General features: G+C 46.5%; 1 protein-coding gene across 1 annotated transcript in view; it reads left to right on the top strand.

The window, feature by feature from the left end:
* FRMPD1 (FERM and PDZ domain containing 1) overlaps positions 1-14,960 on the top strand; it is a 107,417-nt gene that overhangs the window by 73,784 nt on the left and 18,673 nt on the right. Inside the window, exons 7-12 of the mRNA XM_015422663.1 lie at positions 2,802-2,897; positions 4,124-4,249; positions 7,509-7,628; positions 10,714-10,850; positions 12,374-12,500; positions 14,845-14,944. Of these exons, the coding sequence (XP_015278149.1) occupies positions 2,802-2,897; positions 4,124-4,249; positions 7,509-7,628; positions 10,714-10,850; positions 12,374-12,500; positions 14,845-14,944 (706 nt within the window). The remainder of the gene's footprint in view (positions 1-2,801; positions 2,898-4,123; positions 4,250-7,508; positions 7,629-10,713; positions 10,851-12,373; positions 12,501-14,844; positions 14,945-14,960) is intronic.

A 14,960-nucleotide genomic window follows, 5' to 3' on the forward strand; every position in this document is an offset into this window, starting at 1 on the left:
TCCTGCTGAAATCCAGAACAGCGTGCCCCTTCACTCTAGAAGAGAAGATAGTATCTCTTTCAAAAGGAAGTGAGTTCGCTTCTATAGTCGGCTTCTTGCTAAAATTACGTATATATGTCGTGTACTGTAATATATTTACTTCATTTATACCCTGCCAAGGGACCCCCCCCCCCAAAGTGACTTATAGCATCCTCTCCTCCACTTTATCTTCACAACAACCCTGTGAGGTACATTAGGCCGAGAGTCTGTGACTGGCCCAAGGTCACCCAGCAAACTTCCATGACAGAGTGGGGATTCAAACCTAGGTCTCCCAGATCCTAGTCTGGTACTCTAAACACTGCACCACTCTGGCTTTGAGGTGGAAAGACAGGTTATACATTTTAGAATCAAAACAGGAAAATTGATCTTTTCCCACACAGGCACAACACCAATTTCCAAAAGTCCTGTTTTCCTTGGTTTCCCCACAGCACATGGGCCTTCCCAGCGGTGTTCCCTCTAAGCTGGGTTAGTGTGAGCTAGCTCACAGTTTTTTAGCCTCTTGCTCACACATTTTTATCCTAGCTCAGGCAGGATGTCGCTTACTCACAACCTCAATGCCAGTAGCTCAGAGTAGAATTTTTGCTCACAAGACTCTACAGCTTAGCGGGAGCATTGCTTACCAGGCCAGGCCATTACAGGATGCGGAAGGTCTATGTGCATCTTTCATATCCATGTTCAACCAAGGAATGAGTGACATGGGAGATATGGATGGCGAAGTATTCCCATTTTCTATAACAACCTGGTGCCATTCCTGCACATGGGTCCAAAGGGGCAAACAGGGCTGTCTTCTGCCCTGTGAGGATCCCTCTTCAGTCATGGAAGAAGGTCATTCCAGGTAAAAAAATTGCATAGCAACCTGCTTACAAAAAAAATAATAATACTGCAAACACCGCAATCGTCATTTTAATGGAACGCTGCTGCTAAACAAAGTTTCGTTTGGAAAAAGCCCAGCAGCGCTTTCACGCACTTGAAATACGAACCGTTAGTTTGAGGGCATGAATTGTTGATGAGACGAAAATGCTTTTCAAGCCTTAATTTTTCAGGGTAAGTCTTGTTTATTGGCCTGTGGCAAAGTAATATGTGCGGGTCGGGTTATCCAAGGATTATTGCTAGGATAAATGACAAGTTCTGGAGCTGAATGCTTTGTCACGTCCCCTGAAAGTGCTGTCAACAATATGGGCTGTGACTCAACGCGGGGCATGGTTGGTTTATGATATGTCTCACAGGAGTAGCATCAATACTGCATGGTGGTACCCTTGCATTATGAAGTTTACGGTAGGCACCACTAATCACGGCCTGCCCCATCCATCGTATTGTGTTGCTGTGCTTTTTTTGTCTTGTCTCTTGTGCTGCTGCTGGGATTTCTCAACTCAAACTGGAAATCAAGGGGCGCATCGCATGTCACTCTAGTATTTCTGTCTGTTTGCTCATTCCCATACTCTGCATCTGCTCTGAGGGCCTGCACCGCAAAGCTGTTTCTCAGGATCTCTCTCTATGCTAGCAGCCTGGTAACCCAAACTAGCCTGAGCTTGTCAGAGCTCAGAAGCTAAGCAGAGTCAACCATGGTTAATCTTTGGATAGGAGACCACCAAGGAAGATCAGGATTCTTATGCAGAAGCGGCCAATGGCAAAACACCTTTGTTCACCTCTTGCCATGAAAACCCTGTGGTGTCGCCGTAAGTCCTCTGTGACTCGAGAGCACTTAATTATTATCATCCACACAGTTCGGCATCCTCATATCCTCTCCAGATCTACCTGGTGTTGATTAAACGTACCCTCTTCCCACATGCCTGTGTTCTGATATTAATTGGACCCCCACATTCCTCGGAATTGAGTTTCAAGCATTAGTATTATTATTATTTTATTATTTATTAGGCTTATATCCCGCCCTTCCACGTGGGTTCAGGGCGGCTAACAAGAGGCAATTGCCATACATAACACTAAAACCAAATAAAACAATCAGATTACATTATACATTTAAAATCGGTGCTCACAACAATATATCATCCAAGACGGGGACTCCAGTGCAATGTTTCAGAGGTACTGCTGTCTCTTCTTGATCGGTCTACGCTGTCCGTTCTCCATTCCCAAGGCCAGTTTGCATCGCCAGAGATGGCAGCGTGGTGGTGGTACAGTGATGGTGGTGGCTCCTACTCGAAAGCCTGGCGGAAGTGCTCCGTCTTGCAGGCCCTGCGGAATTTCTCCAAAATCCTCAGGGCAGCTTATGCTATTAGAAAGAGGAAATTAAATATGAAAGTGAGAGACATGAAACAGTAAGCAAGAAAACATTAGGAGATAAAAGCAGCAAGGGAATCTGGCAATTAAAAATTAAAACAACCAAAGAAAAGAATACCCCAATTACACGTAGTGGATGTAGCAGGGAAGCGGCATTCAGGCTGATGAAAGAGAGGTCCTGTTGTATGGTGAAGGTGTGTATTCTTTCCTTGCTTGAGGGTCATCTGACATCTTGTGAGGGGACATTTGGGTTGCCAGACCCCCAGTTAGGGTGGGGGCTCCCCCAATTTCTGGGCTCCAACCTGCTGCTGGCCAGCAGGGGAAGCCCCACCCCTGAACAGCCCCCTCCCACATCAGCGTCGTTGACGTGATGATGTCACCCGTCAACGCTCTAGCATTTTGGCCCAAAACTCTATGGCACATACGTGGGAGCCCCCCTCTGGAAGGCCAGTAAGATCTGGCAACTCTAGGTGACATCAGGCCAAAGAAAACACTGGAACTGAAGGGACTGTCTTTTGGTTTTCCAGGGAAGTTCTTTGCTGTGCATGCCCAACGTTCTCAAGGTGTACTTGGAAAACGGGCAGACGAAAGCTTTCAAGTTTGACGCAAGCACGACTGTTAAGGTACTTTTTGTACTGTGAGTGGATGGAGTCAAGGTAGAAGCTTATGCATCACAGATCAATGTATTTCCATATTTTGGGACGGCTAGTATCTTGAAAATAGGATGTGGAGCGGGGGTGGACTGGGAAGATAAAATGGCCCTGGAGCAAGCCTGGTTGAACAGCCTGCAGGACCGGCAGAATGACTGGGGCTTGGCTCTGTATGATACTGATTATTAGCACTGCAGCCCTTCAGAGTAGTAGCCCACTGGGAACTTTCCCTGTGAGTAAAATGGCCAATCCAGCCTAGATATGGAGGCTGCAAAAGTATACATTTGTCTGATTATCTCCAGGGTCGTATCCCAAAACCTATCTGTAGCTATCCACATAATAATCCAGGGGTCCCCAATATGGTACCCACCAAGTCTTCTTAGAAAGCGGGTAAGGCTTTTCCAGCAAGGCTTCTGATAAGCCCTTGGAGATTTGATTGACTTTGCAATTTTTAAAAAATGTTGCTTTGGCAGCAGCTGCCACCACAGCCTAAGAATCTGCACTGCGTGACTGAAGGTAAACCGTGGCAGCCATTTTGTGGCTGGCTCCACCTCCTACAGCAGCCATTTTGTGCCTGTGCACACCACACTGTGGCAGAATCCCAGGGGTGCCCGCAAATTTAAAACGTTTGGGGACCCCTATAATAGTCTCACTTGATTTAATTTAATACTATTTTCATTGGATGCACTTGCAGTTCAGTGGATTTGCAATAGTCTGGGATAATCCAATGGGCAATTATGTGCATATAAATACCTCTGTCATTGACAGCTTGCTTAAACTGTGTGCTGGATTGTCGTTTGTGATTATTTCTACCTTACACTTCTGGGAATATTTACATTTTGCAGATTCCATCTGATTGAAATCAATGGGATCTTAGGTGTTTAGTAATCCTTGAAATTAGACCACGGCAATAGTGAGCTTTGTATATCAGGGGCACTACTGTGCTTTCACGATGCTCCTGTTCACTTGAACAGAGTATGAGCAAGACAACTTTTGTGGATTGTGCCCACCTCAGTTGTGCCCCAAATTTCCCCCCCTCAGTTGTGTCCCAAATCTTCCTCCTGATGTAACCATCTTCCGTTACTTCATGACTGTGCATGTAGCCATTGAGTAGGCATTGAAGAGAATGAACCAATTTATTTATTGGGTTGACGTGTTGTTTAATTTGCATTTCTTTTTTTGCCATGTGTAATTGGCAGGACATCATCCTCACTTTGAAAGAAAAGCTTTCCATCCAAAGCATTGAATACTTTGCCCTGGTCTTGGAAGAGCAGTACAATGTGTTGAAAATGTACCTTCTTCATGATGATGAACTCATCACCCAGGTCAGTTACTATGCTTAGCACATTCCTATTGTGGGGTCTGTGTGCTACTGTTTTCATGCAATCATACACATCCTGGACTGGTCCTACACTTGCATCTGAACGTGTCTACCATCAAAATGGGAATATCGTTCTGAAGAGGTGTATTATCGGTGATTACTGGTGTGAACTGGAGTACCAATCACTGGCTGCGGGCACACGGGCAGGAAAATGCGGGGGGGGGGCGTGGCTGTTTGCCCCGGGGCTAAAAACTGTGCGGTTGCGCGAGCAGACCTACTGTGGAGGTCCCGTGGTAGGGGGGAGGTGCCGATCACTCCACAGTCCTGCGGCGCGGCAAAGAAGCGGGGCACAGGGCAAACGGGGTTTGGGGGGGGTTAAACTCAAATGTGCACATGCTCCCTTGGATGCTTGTGCGCATCCGTGGAGACTTTGAAAAAAAACCCCTTTTTACGAGGGGACATGGGCGGGTGCCGGAACTACCACCAGAAATGCAATCAGATGCCCGCCCTTGCCCCGCGGTTTCAGGAAACTAGTACCTCCGAGGTACTAGTTTTTTTTACCATGCATCTTCCACGGGAAGCCTTGGGTTCGCCACGGGAGCTTGACGCTTCCCAGATGTGGCGGTGAGATCGCGCCTGGAAAATCCGCCTATCTTCCGTCCCTCTAGCGTGCCTAATGCTCCGTGTGACCGCAGCCACTGTAAACTTTTTTTGTATGGAAGCTGCCTTACTGAACCTCTCTGACCAACAGTCTCGACAAGGGCCAGTTCCTTCCTTAAGAGTTGTTTCTTGAACATACATGAAGCTGCCTTATACTGAACTAGTCCATTCCATTGGTCCATCAAGGTCAGTACTGCCTACTCAGACTGACAGTGGCTCTCCAGGGTCTAAGGCAGAGGTCTATCACATCACCTACTACCTGATCCTTTTTAACTGGGGATGCCAGAGACTGAACCTGGGACCTCCTGCATGCCAAGCAGGTGCCCTACCATGCGGCCAATCCCCCCTCCCCAACTGCTGCCATCTCAGAACTATGCTGTTTGGTTGTTCAACGGGAAGCTGTATCCTTCTCCCTTGACCTTTATACTGTAATGTTGTCACTTACGTCTGAGCATGGTGCTCATTTAATTGGTTGTTATTGTCTGAAGCTCTGTTGGAATGTACTGCAAGTCACACCTACCTAGGTTTGCAAAGTCCAAACGACAAACCAGCGGGGGACTTACCAGGATGCTCCGGGAGAGGGGAGGGAAGAAGCATGCCATGCCTGCATCACCTCTGGGTAATGTAGGCATGTTGGTGATGTTGGGGGGCGATGCTCTGTTTTTGAGGGCAAAACTCTGTGGTTTGAAGCTAATTCTATCATAGAGTTTTGCCCCAAAACCAGACCACCACCCCCATCACCGACGTGCCACTTCCGGGTGACGTAGGCATGTCGTGTTTGGGGTAGTAAGTTAATAACTCTCCCCCACCAGCCTGCTGGCTGGCACCGGGGGGGGGGAGTGCCAGAAACTGGGGGATCCCCCACGCACTGGGGGACCTCGCAACCCTACACCTACCTGTAGGCAACTTTAGGAAAATATGAGTTGCTTTTCCCATTAAACCTTCAGATTAGGATAATACACTGACTAAACCGTAATACAGTACCTTTCCCCCCTACCTACTTTAGTCTTTTCTCTACAAATGGAATAGACATCTTTTTAAGATGCATTTGATAGGTTTGAATTACTCATCTGGACAGCCTCCTCCCCGTCCATCTGGTAGCCAAAGGTTGAGCCATCTGGATTAGGTCCAGCCAAGTTCATCAGCAAAGCAAGTAATGGACTTCCCAGTGTGAGAGCCAACGTGATGTAGTGGATAGAGTGACAGATGAGGGCCCTGGGTGACCCAGGTTCAACACCACCACCCCCTTCTAGCATGGAAGCTTGCTGGGTGACCTTTTGTTTCCAGGCACAATTAACAGTGCTGGTTCTTACCTTTAAAGAGCAAAATGGCTTGTGGGCCAGGTACTGGAAGGACCACTGCCACTCATGTTGTCCAGCCCGCCACCTTCACAAACCCTGCTCTCTTCAGAAGTGAGGCAGGTGGCAACAAGGGACAGGGCTTTTTCAGTTGTGGCACCTTGATTGTGGAATGCCATTTCCCTTGAGACTCACCTGGCACCTGTGTTGCTTTCATCTGAGCACCCAGCTAAAAATTTTGTCTACCCAAGTTTTTATTTAAGGGGTTGATCTTTTAATACCTTTTTTAGTCTGGAAATTGTTATTTTAAGCTGTCAATAGTCTGTTTTTATGGTCTCTTTCTGCTAGACTGGGCTTTTCAATGGTGGATTTTAATAAATATTTACAATGTTTTGGTTATTATTATCATCATCATCATCTCGTTGTTGTTGTTGTTATTATTTTGTAAGCCATCTTGGGCAGGTTTCTGGAGAGGAGGCAATACAAATTTTCTTAACAAATAAATAAATAGGCTGCAGATCTTGAATCTCACTCTGCGGTAAAATGCTTTAGCCCCCAGGGTCCGGCTCTGGGCCGAGTCTTCACTGTGGTGTCCTGGTTAGAATTCTGGACTAGAATGGCAAGAGGCCAAGGATTAAACCCCCCACTGCTTTGAAGTTCATTGGGCGACCTTGGCTCAGTCACTCCACCTCCCAAGCTAGAGGATGGGAGAACCCTACGTGGGGCTCTGAGCTCCTTAGACGATGTGTGGGATTTTAAAAAGAGAGATAAATAATCCCCTATTAGCTCTTAACAACTGATGTTGGTGTTAGCTGGGGGAAGAGAGAGGACTGCTCCTGTAGCCAGTACTTATTCTCAGTCCCTGTGCTGTGGGTAGTCTCAGGGGCAGATTGGTCCAAGAATCAGTTTATCCTAATGCTCAGTCATATCCAAAACTATGTGCGCAGGGGGAGGGGGGGGAACCCTGAAATCCTGCATCAGAAGGAGATAAATTCCACTATTGGCATAAACTGTGCACAGTGCATGGGCATGACTGCTGTTACTTTGCATAATTTATTCTAAAAATATGCATTGTTTTGCGTCCTTCTGCTGCTGAAATGCCACACCTTGTTGTCTGAATGGAAATTTTATTCAGCCACTTCTCTGGCTTCTGGGATTCTGCTAGCAATTGTCCAGAGTTTCGAGCATCTCTTTTGCAACCATAAGGGCTAGAAACTTAATTTTAAAAATGAAAATTTCAGTCCTTAGCAAGCCGAATTCTGTGTCTAACGCCCCACACTCATTCTTTCCCCCCCTCCGTTTCAGGTAGTCCAGAAGAAAGAATCTCACAATCACCGGTGTCTCTTCAGAGTCTGTTTTATACCCAGGGATCCACTGGATCTGCTGCAGCAAGATCCAGTTGCCTTTGAATATCTCTACTTGCAGGTGAAGTGGTAAAGCATCATGTGTCTGACTGTAGCCCTATCTGCCTTGGTTTGGGTCTTTAGCCACACCTGACAGAACCCTGAGAGGTATTGCTCCAGTTTTATTCTTTCGTAACCTCTGTGGTGACTTCACATCCCATTGAGAAGTTCACATTGATGACCCTTCACTCTCTCAGTCATATCCTCATGGCTCATGTCATTATTGGCAGGAATGGTGCTTTTCAAATTTGGAATATAATATGATTTTACAGGAATCAAATATGATTTTGTTTGGATGGATGATCAAACGTACAGCTTCTGAAAACCTTAGGGCATTACAATTTTAATCGGATTTGGGATTCTTACTTAAGTTTTACTTAAATACCAAACAGGAGGGAAAACCCCCCGAATTATATGTGTCCTAATATATAAATCCAGAAATAATACCGTGAAATCAACCAGGGCTGTGCATGGTGTTTTGGTTATTCAGATTAATGCTTCATTATAGTTTGCAAATCACTGGAGATTCAGTATCTGCAGAAAACATATTGTGACTCTGGAAGCTTGACAGACTTGGAGGGAACAACTGCTATTAGAATGGCTGTTAACGCCTGCTACTACTGAGCTGGATAGCCCAGGCTAGCCTGATTTTGTCAGATCTCAGAAGCTAAGCAGGGTCAGCCCTGGTTAATATTTGGATGGGAGACCACCAAAAAAGTTCTTCGGCGGGAGGGCGGGGTAAAATCGAATAAATAAATAAATAAATAAATAAAGACAGGCAATGGCCAACTGTCTCTGATGGTCTCTTGCCTTGAAAACCCATTGGTGTCATAAATTGGCTGTGACTTGACAGCATTTTCCACCACCATTGTTTTAAAAGGTAATTAGACATATGGGGCTCAAATCCAGAGTGAGGTAAGTGTGGCTAAATTAATTAAAGTCAATAGACATTCCATCAAGTATTTGCCTCACTTAAAACTTGCACAGCTAACTTTGTCTGGATTTTACCCATCTTTTAGATGTCACAGAATTTATCTGAGAGTACAATGTGAATAATGTGTGTGCAAAATACACAGAATCCTGCGTACAGCCCTAGAAGCAACAAATATAAAGATCCGGGGTGTGTGTGTGTGTGTGTGTGTTTGAGTAAGTTTAATTCAATTTGCCTTTGAACTGTTATTTCAGTTTGAATGTGCACCATTTTAACGAATAACCTTGGTCATAGTTTGTTTCCATATTTTCACTCCACCTCATCGTTGGCCACACCTGCAACATAATCAAAACCACAACCAACCTAATTAAATACCAGCTGAAATCTAAAAGACTAGATATGGAAAGTGCTCCCCGTGGGCATGTTCATTTAGGGTGCTTGGGGCGCTTGTCCCATTGAGTCAGGTACTTGCTGCACTGAGATGAAGAAACATGACCAAGGGCATTTTTGTGCCCTAGGGAAGCCCTCCGTCATTTCAGTGCAGTTGCTACAGAAGGACTTCTCAGTAGATTGCAGTCTAGTTTTCAAAACTTCTGGAATATCTGTCCAATCTGTCACCGTGGTATCAGAGGCTTAATCGCAGTCACAGAAAATTAGCTCCAACACAGTCTCACCTTCAGTGTTTTTAAAAAAGTATCCTTGCTTGGCAGGTCCCCCAGAGAAAGGAATCCCCATAGGTTTGGTACAATCTCCGAGAATTAGATCTGAAACAGAGGAGATCCCATGTAACTTACCTGTTGCTGGTTTTTGTACAGTTCAAACTGGGGGGTGGGGTTGAATACCAGGGGCTAGGCAACCTGGAGAGAAAAAAATGTCTTGCTCCTTGAATGGTCAGGAAATGTGGAAATGGTCAGGTGAATCTTTTCCTGGCACAAAGTTTTAAACAACGTCACCTGGCAAATAACATCCTATTAAGCCTCCGCTTGGCGGGGGGCGGCATTTTTTCTCTAGGTTGTTGGCAACCCTACCTAAAACACTTCCTGTCAGGGAAATGACTAGGTGAAGATGTTCTCCCTGATTTCCTCTTTTTATACATACAGAGAGTTTGGTATGTGAATGAGAATTCACACATTTGATCATTCTGAAATTCTAACAGGGCTGGGGGCTCTGGCTCGGTGGTAGAACATCTGCTTTGCATGCAGAAGGTCCCAAGTTCAATCAGCTCCCAGAACCTCCAGTTAAAACGATCAGGTATTAGCTGCTGTAATAAATACCTGCCTGAAATCCCGGTGAGCTGCTGTTTGTCAGTGGAGACATAACAGGATCTGACTCAGTACAAGGCCACTCAGTGTGCATGACTTGTCCAGCGACAGGTGTCTCTTCCAGGACCATGCCCCATATAAATCCCACCTCCAGTTGCACGTCTCGGTCATGCAAACGCTGGAAACTTCAGTCCTGTTTCACGCATGTGTGTACATCTCAGTCTCTCGTTGTGATTACTCAACACATCGTGGTTGAAAGTGTGAGACATTTCCATTGCAAACCACTGTTTGAAGGGACTGGGACGTTTGATGTGTGATGGGGTTTATTATTATTTTTTAATCTGTATGGCTCATTCACAAGGGCAAGTCACTGCTGGATGATGAAATCTTCAAGGACCCCATTTGATCAGTCACAGGGAATTTACCCCATTGGAGGGGGAAGCATAGTAAACCACACAAAGAGAGCCCTGTAATAATTTTGACCCTCTCAAAAAGGACAACGAGCAATTCCAAGAGTCTGACTGCGGTCAGGAAAATTGGGTGGGGGATAAACGGTTACATGCACTGTGGCACTGTGACCCTGATTCAGATCTTGCACATCTATATCCCACAGCTGCTATTTACCAACAAAAAAAATCTGGGGAGATCCATAAGAACATGAAGTGCCTTGCTGGATCAGAACCAGTGGTTCCTACCTCCCAGCATCTCACTTCCTTCACTGCTAAGTGATGAACTGGCATGTGGGAACGATTTCCCCAGTCCCCTCAGCAGAGCTCAGAAGCCAGTCAGTAGACTTTGTTGCCCTCTGCTGCTAAGAACAGAAGCGATCGCTTGTGGGGCGAGGGGGGGAATTGCTTACTGTGAATGAAAAGTGCGCTTCTTCCCGCATGCTGACTGGGCGCTTTCCATTTCAGAGCTGCAGCGATGTGCTCCAGGAGAGGTTTGCCGTGGAGATGAAGTGCAGCGTCGCTTTGCGTTTGGCAGCACTCCACATCCAAGAGCGGATTATCACCTGTGCCCAGCCACAGAAAGTATCTCTGAAATATATAGCGTAAGTGGGGCGAAAATTGGGGGGGGGAATGGAACTTTATAGGTGGTCAACATTCCACATGACTTTTTAAAAAACAAAATATGATTGTTCAAGAGATGCCAGGCTTGTGGGTTGTTGTTTTTTTAAAGGGGCACAGGAAACTTCTCACCTAGCTCCAAAGTTGATTCCTTGCCACATGGTACCAAAGCAACATCTTGCATTCAGTTCCCCTTAAGAGTTGCCTCACGTATTATGCATTTCTCCCGTGTGGAGATATGTCTGGCATGCGTCACAGTTGTGATGTTTGCTCGGCTGAATGAGATGTTGGGGTACTGAAGTGTCCAGCATTTGGCTTGGGATCATGACATGGAGGGAGCTGGAACTTCAGCCTTTCCTTCTCATGCCGTTTGCCCACTACAGGGCTCCATGTGCCAGAGGTGGCATCTCAGGGCAGCTGACCATAGAATCATGGAATCATAAGAGTTGGAAGGGACCTCCAGGGTCATCTAGTCCAACCCCCTGCACAGTGCAGGAAATTCACAAATACTTCCCCCTCCACACCTGCAGTGACCACCGTTCCACGCCCAGAAGATGACAAAAAAACTTCCAGGGTCCCTGGCCAGGCAGAGTGGCATCTTTAAAATTCTCACTGGCTTTGGGCCAGTGGCCAGACACAATAAATCATATTCATCTGCTGAATACTTGCAAGCTGAGATGGGAGAATGGGGAGGAGGAAAAGAAAGAAGCAGGTTTTTATTTTCATACAATAGCCTGTCCTGAGCAGGGGTCATTTCCTGCAGGAGCGCACAGGAGCGGAGCTCCAGCAGTAAAGTGCCCAGGGGGCGGGCACATGTGACAAACCCCACCCTTTGCTCCCAGCAGCCCTCAGTCAGAGCAAGAAGCAGCCAGGGAAGCTGCAGAGCCCCACCCCCGGCCCCCCGGTCCAAAACAGTCCAGTGGCACCTTTAAGACCAAGTTTTATTCAGGTACAAGCTCTCCCTCCTCTGTGTGGACAGATCTGCATGTTCCCCCCCCCCACAATAGCTAGCAATCCAAACAGTCCAGTGGAGCCTGAGTGGTGGGTGTTGCCTTCTGACACACTTCCGGTGATGTCAGGGGGTGTGGCATATGCAAATGAGTTATGGTAATGAGTTATGCTAATGAGCTCCTGCACCTCTTTTTCTACGAAATGACCCCTGGTCCTGAGTAAAAGTAGTGAGAACTTAGGATTTCAGCAACCGTGTCCCCAAAAGGCCCCCAAACAATTTTAAACTCACCCTGGATTTTTGGCAGTCAGTCTCTACCATGGTCACGCTAAAGGGAGCTCCTGTACTTCTTTACTTTAAAACTTACATTACATAGGATGTCCTGATTAGCTACAGAACTGGTGGGGAAAATGTAAACGCATTTATGCTATTGGGGGCTGAGGGATTGGGGGCGGGGAAGAAACTACTGTCAAGAGCCACAAGCACTCTTTTTCTTGACGTTGTTTTAAACACAACAATATCATCTCAGCTCCCCCCCCCCACTCCATTTTGTTGCAGGAAGGATTGGGGGATAGAAAACTTTATCTCGCCAACGTTACTCCGAAACATGAGAGGCAAAGACATCAAAAAGGCCATCAGCTTTCACATGAAGAGGAATCAACTTTTGCTGGATCCCAGGCAAAAGGTAATGTTGCCTTTACGTGTCTCTTGAAAGACTGGCCTGATGCAATCCTTTGTAGAATGAAGGTAGTCTTAAGTACCTTGGTTTGGTTCCCCTGGAAGGTTTCTGTGGCCAGGAAGGGTTTCTGAAGTGCAGCTTCTTCACCCCCTCTTCCCCCTGCAATCCAAAATATCCCCCAGAATGCTGCTCTTGGGGGACAGGGGAACCCAGGAATGACAGGAGGAAGGAGTCAGAGGTCAGCCGTGGGAAGGGGGGGGGGAATCAGTGAAAATCACACACACCCTTGAGCATGGTGGATTCATACTGGAGTGGCTGGAAGTCAACCGTGACCTGATAGCACTTTCCACCACCCCCAGTTTTGCATATGCACTGTAAGAGGTTCACATCAACATTGCTGTGCTGAACCACCGCTTCATTGCCATTGTATTATGGCAAACTATCCCTGATTCTAGCCAGTACTCCAGGATACTTGCTAGATAGTCCATACTAGGTTTGATAATGGATTTAAAAGAAAGGTGGCCATTCGGGGTGTGTGTGTGTGGATAAAGATATAGTTGGCTATACAAATGTGAAATAATTCTAAAATGTTTAACTTTAATCTACGAGGCAGTGCCTCCTAATGAGGCAACCCATATGCAGAAGCCTCCATGCTTCAGTAGCAGCCTTCTGTTCCAGCAGCTATTACAGGCATTCACAGCTGGAACCCCCTTTCCAACCCTTTCATCCCCTGCCTTCCCAAGAAGAAGAGAATGCCCCCCTCTGCTTTTCCAAGCTCCCAACTGTAGATCATTAAAGTGAGAAAAGAGCACCGTGATGACTTCATGGTCCTTGCATGAAACCAGAAGGCTATCATGACAACAGACGGACCGTAATAGTCCTCTCTGGCCTCCTGGAAAGGAGAGGGGCTGGAGGAAAGAAAGTGAGAAAAGAGCACCGTGATGAATTCATGGTCCTTGCATGAAACCAGGAGGCTATCATGACAACAGACGGACCATAATAGTCCTCTCTGACCTCCTGGAAAGGAGAGGGGCTGGAGGAAAGCAATCCAGGTGTTTCTGTAGAATATCAGAAGCAGTGACCACTTATAGGCACATGGAGGCTGTTAAGTAAGCGACTGACATGGTAACCAGCTCCAAGCTGGCCTTTATACTCATCGTGCCTCAGTGCTGCTTGTTATACAATTTTCTAATGTTGTTTTACAGGATTGTAATGGGTAGGGATGGGCACGAACCAGGGAAATGCGGTTTGGTTTGTGGTTCATGGTATGCCCGGTTTGTGAACTTTAGCCATGAATCTTCACAAACTTTTAGGCACCAAATGAACCGGTTAGGTTTGTGAGACGATAAAATGCCCCCCCGGCATGTTAGAGACACCAAACTCAATGGGAATCTCTGGCTGACTCTCCTCTACCTGCCCTCCAGGTTTTGTGAGGATTGGATTTACAGGGTCCAATTTACAGCCCCCCAACGAAGGTGCCCCCAGGAAGGTACTTTCTGGGGAAATGACAGGTGTGGGTTCTGTGAACAGATCCTGTGCAAGCTGGAGACATCAAAGTCACAGAGGACTTCCCCTAGATGCTCCTGTACATGCCCTCCAAGCCCCCCCCATTGCTTTTAAGTTTGGTAAATGTTTAGATTGAGCAGAGACTGGAAATGAATCCATTCACAAACCACCACAAACTGCTTGAAAGTTTGTGGAAAGTTCACATCTGTTGACCTGCGACGAACTTGAGTTTGCAAACCATGAACCGCCCAAAATTCGTCACATACTTGTGAGCCGGTTCATGCCCATACCTAGTAATGGCTATGTTCTCCAGGATACTGTACTACTTCCAGAGGCAATGTCATAAAGTTGGTAAAAGCATAGCAAACGTAGGACAAAGCTGTCACTGGCTGTGGAATAAGCATCAGTTTGTGCTGTGCCCTTGGTATTTAAGAGCAGAAAGGCAATCGGTCATCTTCTGTTTCCGTTTGTATCTGATGGGGGGGGCTCTCACTCCAGTACTGTGTCCAGTAGTGCACACAACATTCCCATGTGATTCTTCCAGAACGAAGAGTGTTTCACAGGAGAATTCCCATGTTTAAAACTGTCATGGAACTCTGGACGTGTGCTACAGTTGCCCCAGGTTACCAGCCCAGGAGGGGTGGAACAGCCAGTCCCACACACCCCTCCTGTCCACCATGGTGCATATTAGTCTTGCTGGAAGCACTTGGATCCATCAAATCCCCCCATGCCTGCTGAGCATCTGTTTAGATGTTAGTTCAAGCACAGTGATTCCAGTGCCTGCAAATGCCCTTGACTTCTACAGGAACTGATTGTCTTAACTTGTCCTTCTAAAAAATTGCAGCACCTCCTCTCAGCAGCACAGGTGCGTCTCTGTTACCTGCAGATCCTTGGAGACCTGAAACTCTACGGTGGGAAAATCTTTAATGTTACTCTCATGGTAAGTTTTTTAAATTAAAA

The sequence above is a fragment of the Gekko japonicus genome, unplaced genomic scaffold, assembly GCF_001447785.1.
Source record: "Gekko japonicus isolate JY-2015 unplaced genomic scaffold, Gekko_japonicus_V1.1 scaffold2136, whole genome shotgun sequence".
In the NCBI taxonomy this organism is placed as follows: Eukaryota; Metazoa; Chordata; class Lepidosauria; order Squamata; family Gekkonidae; genus Gekko; species Gekko japonicus.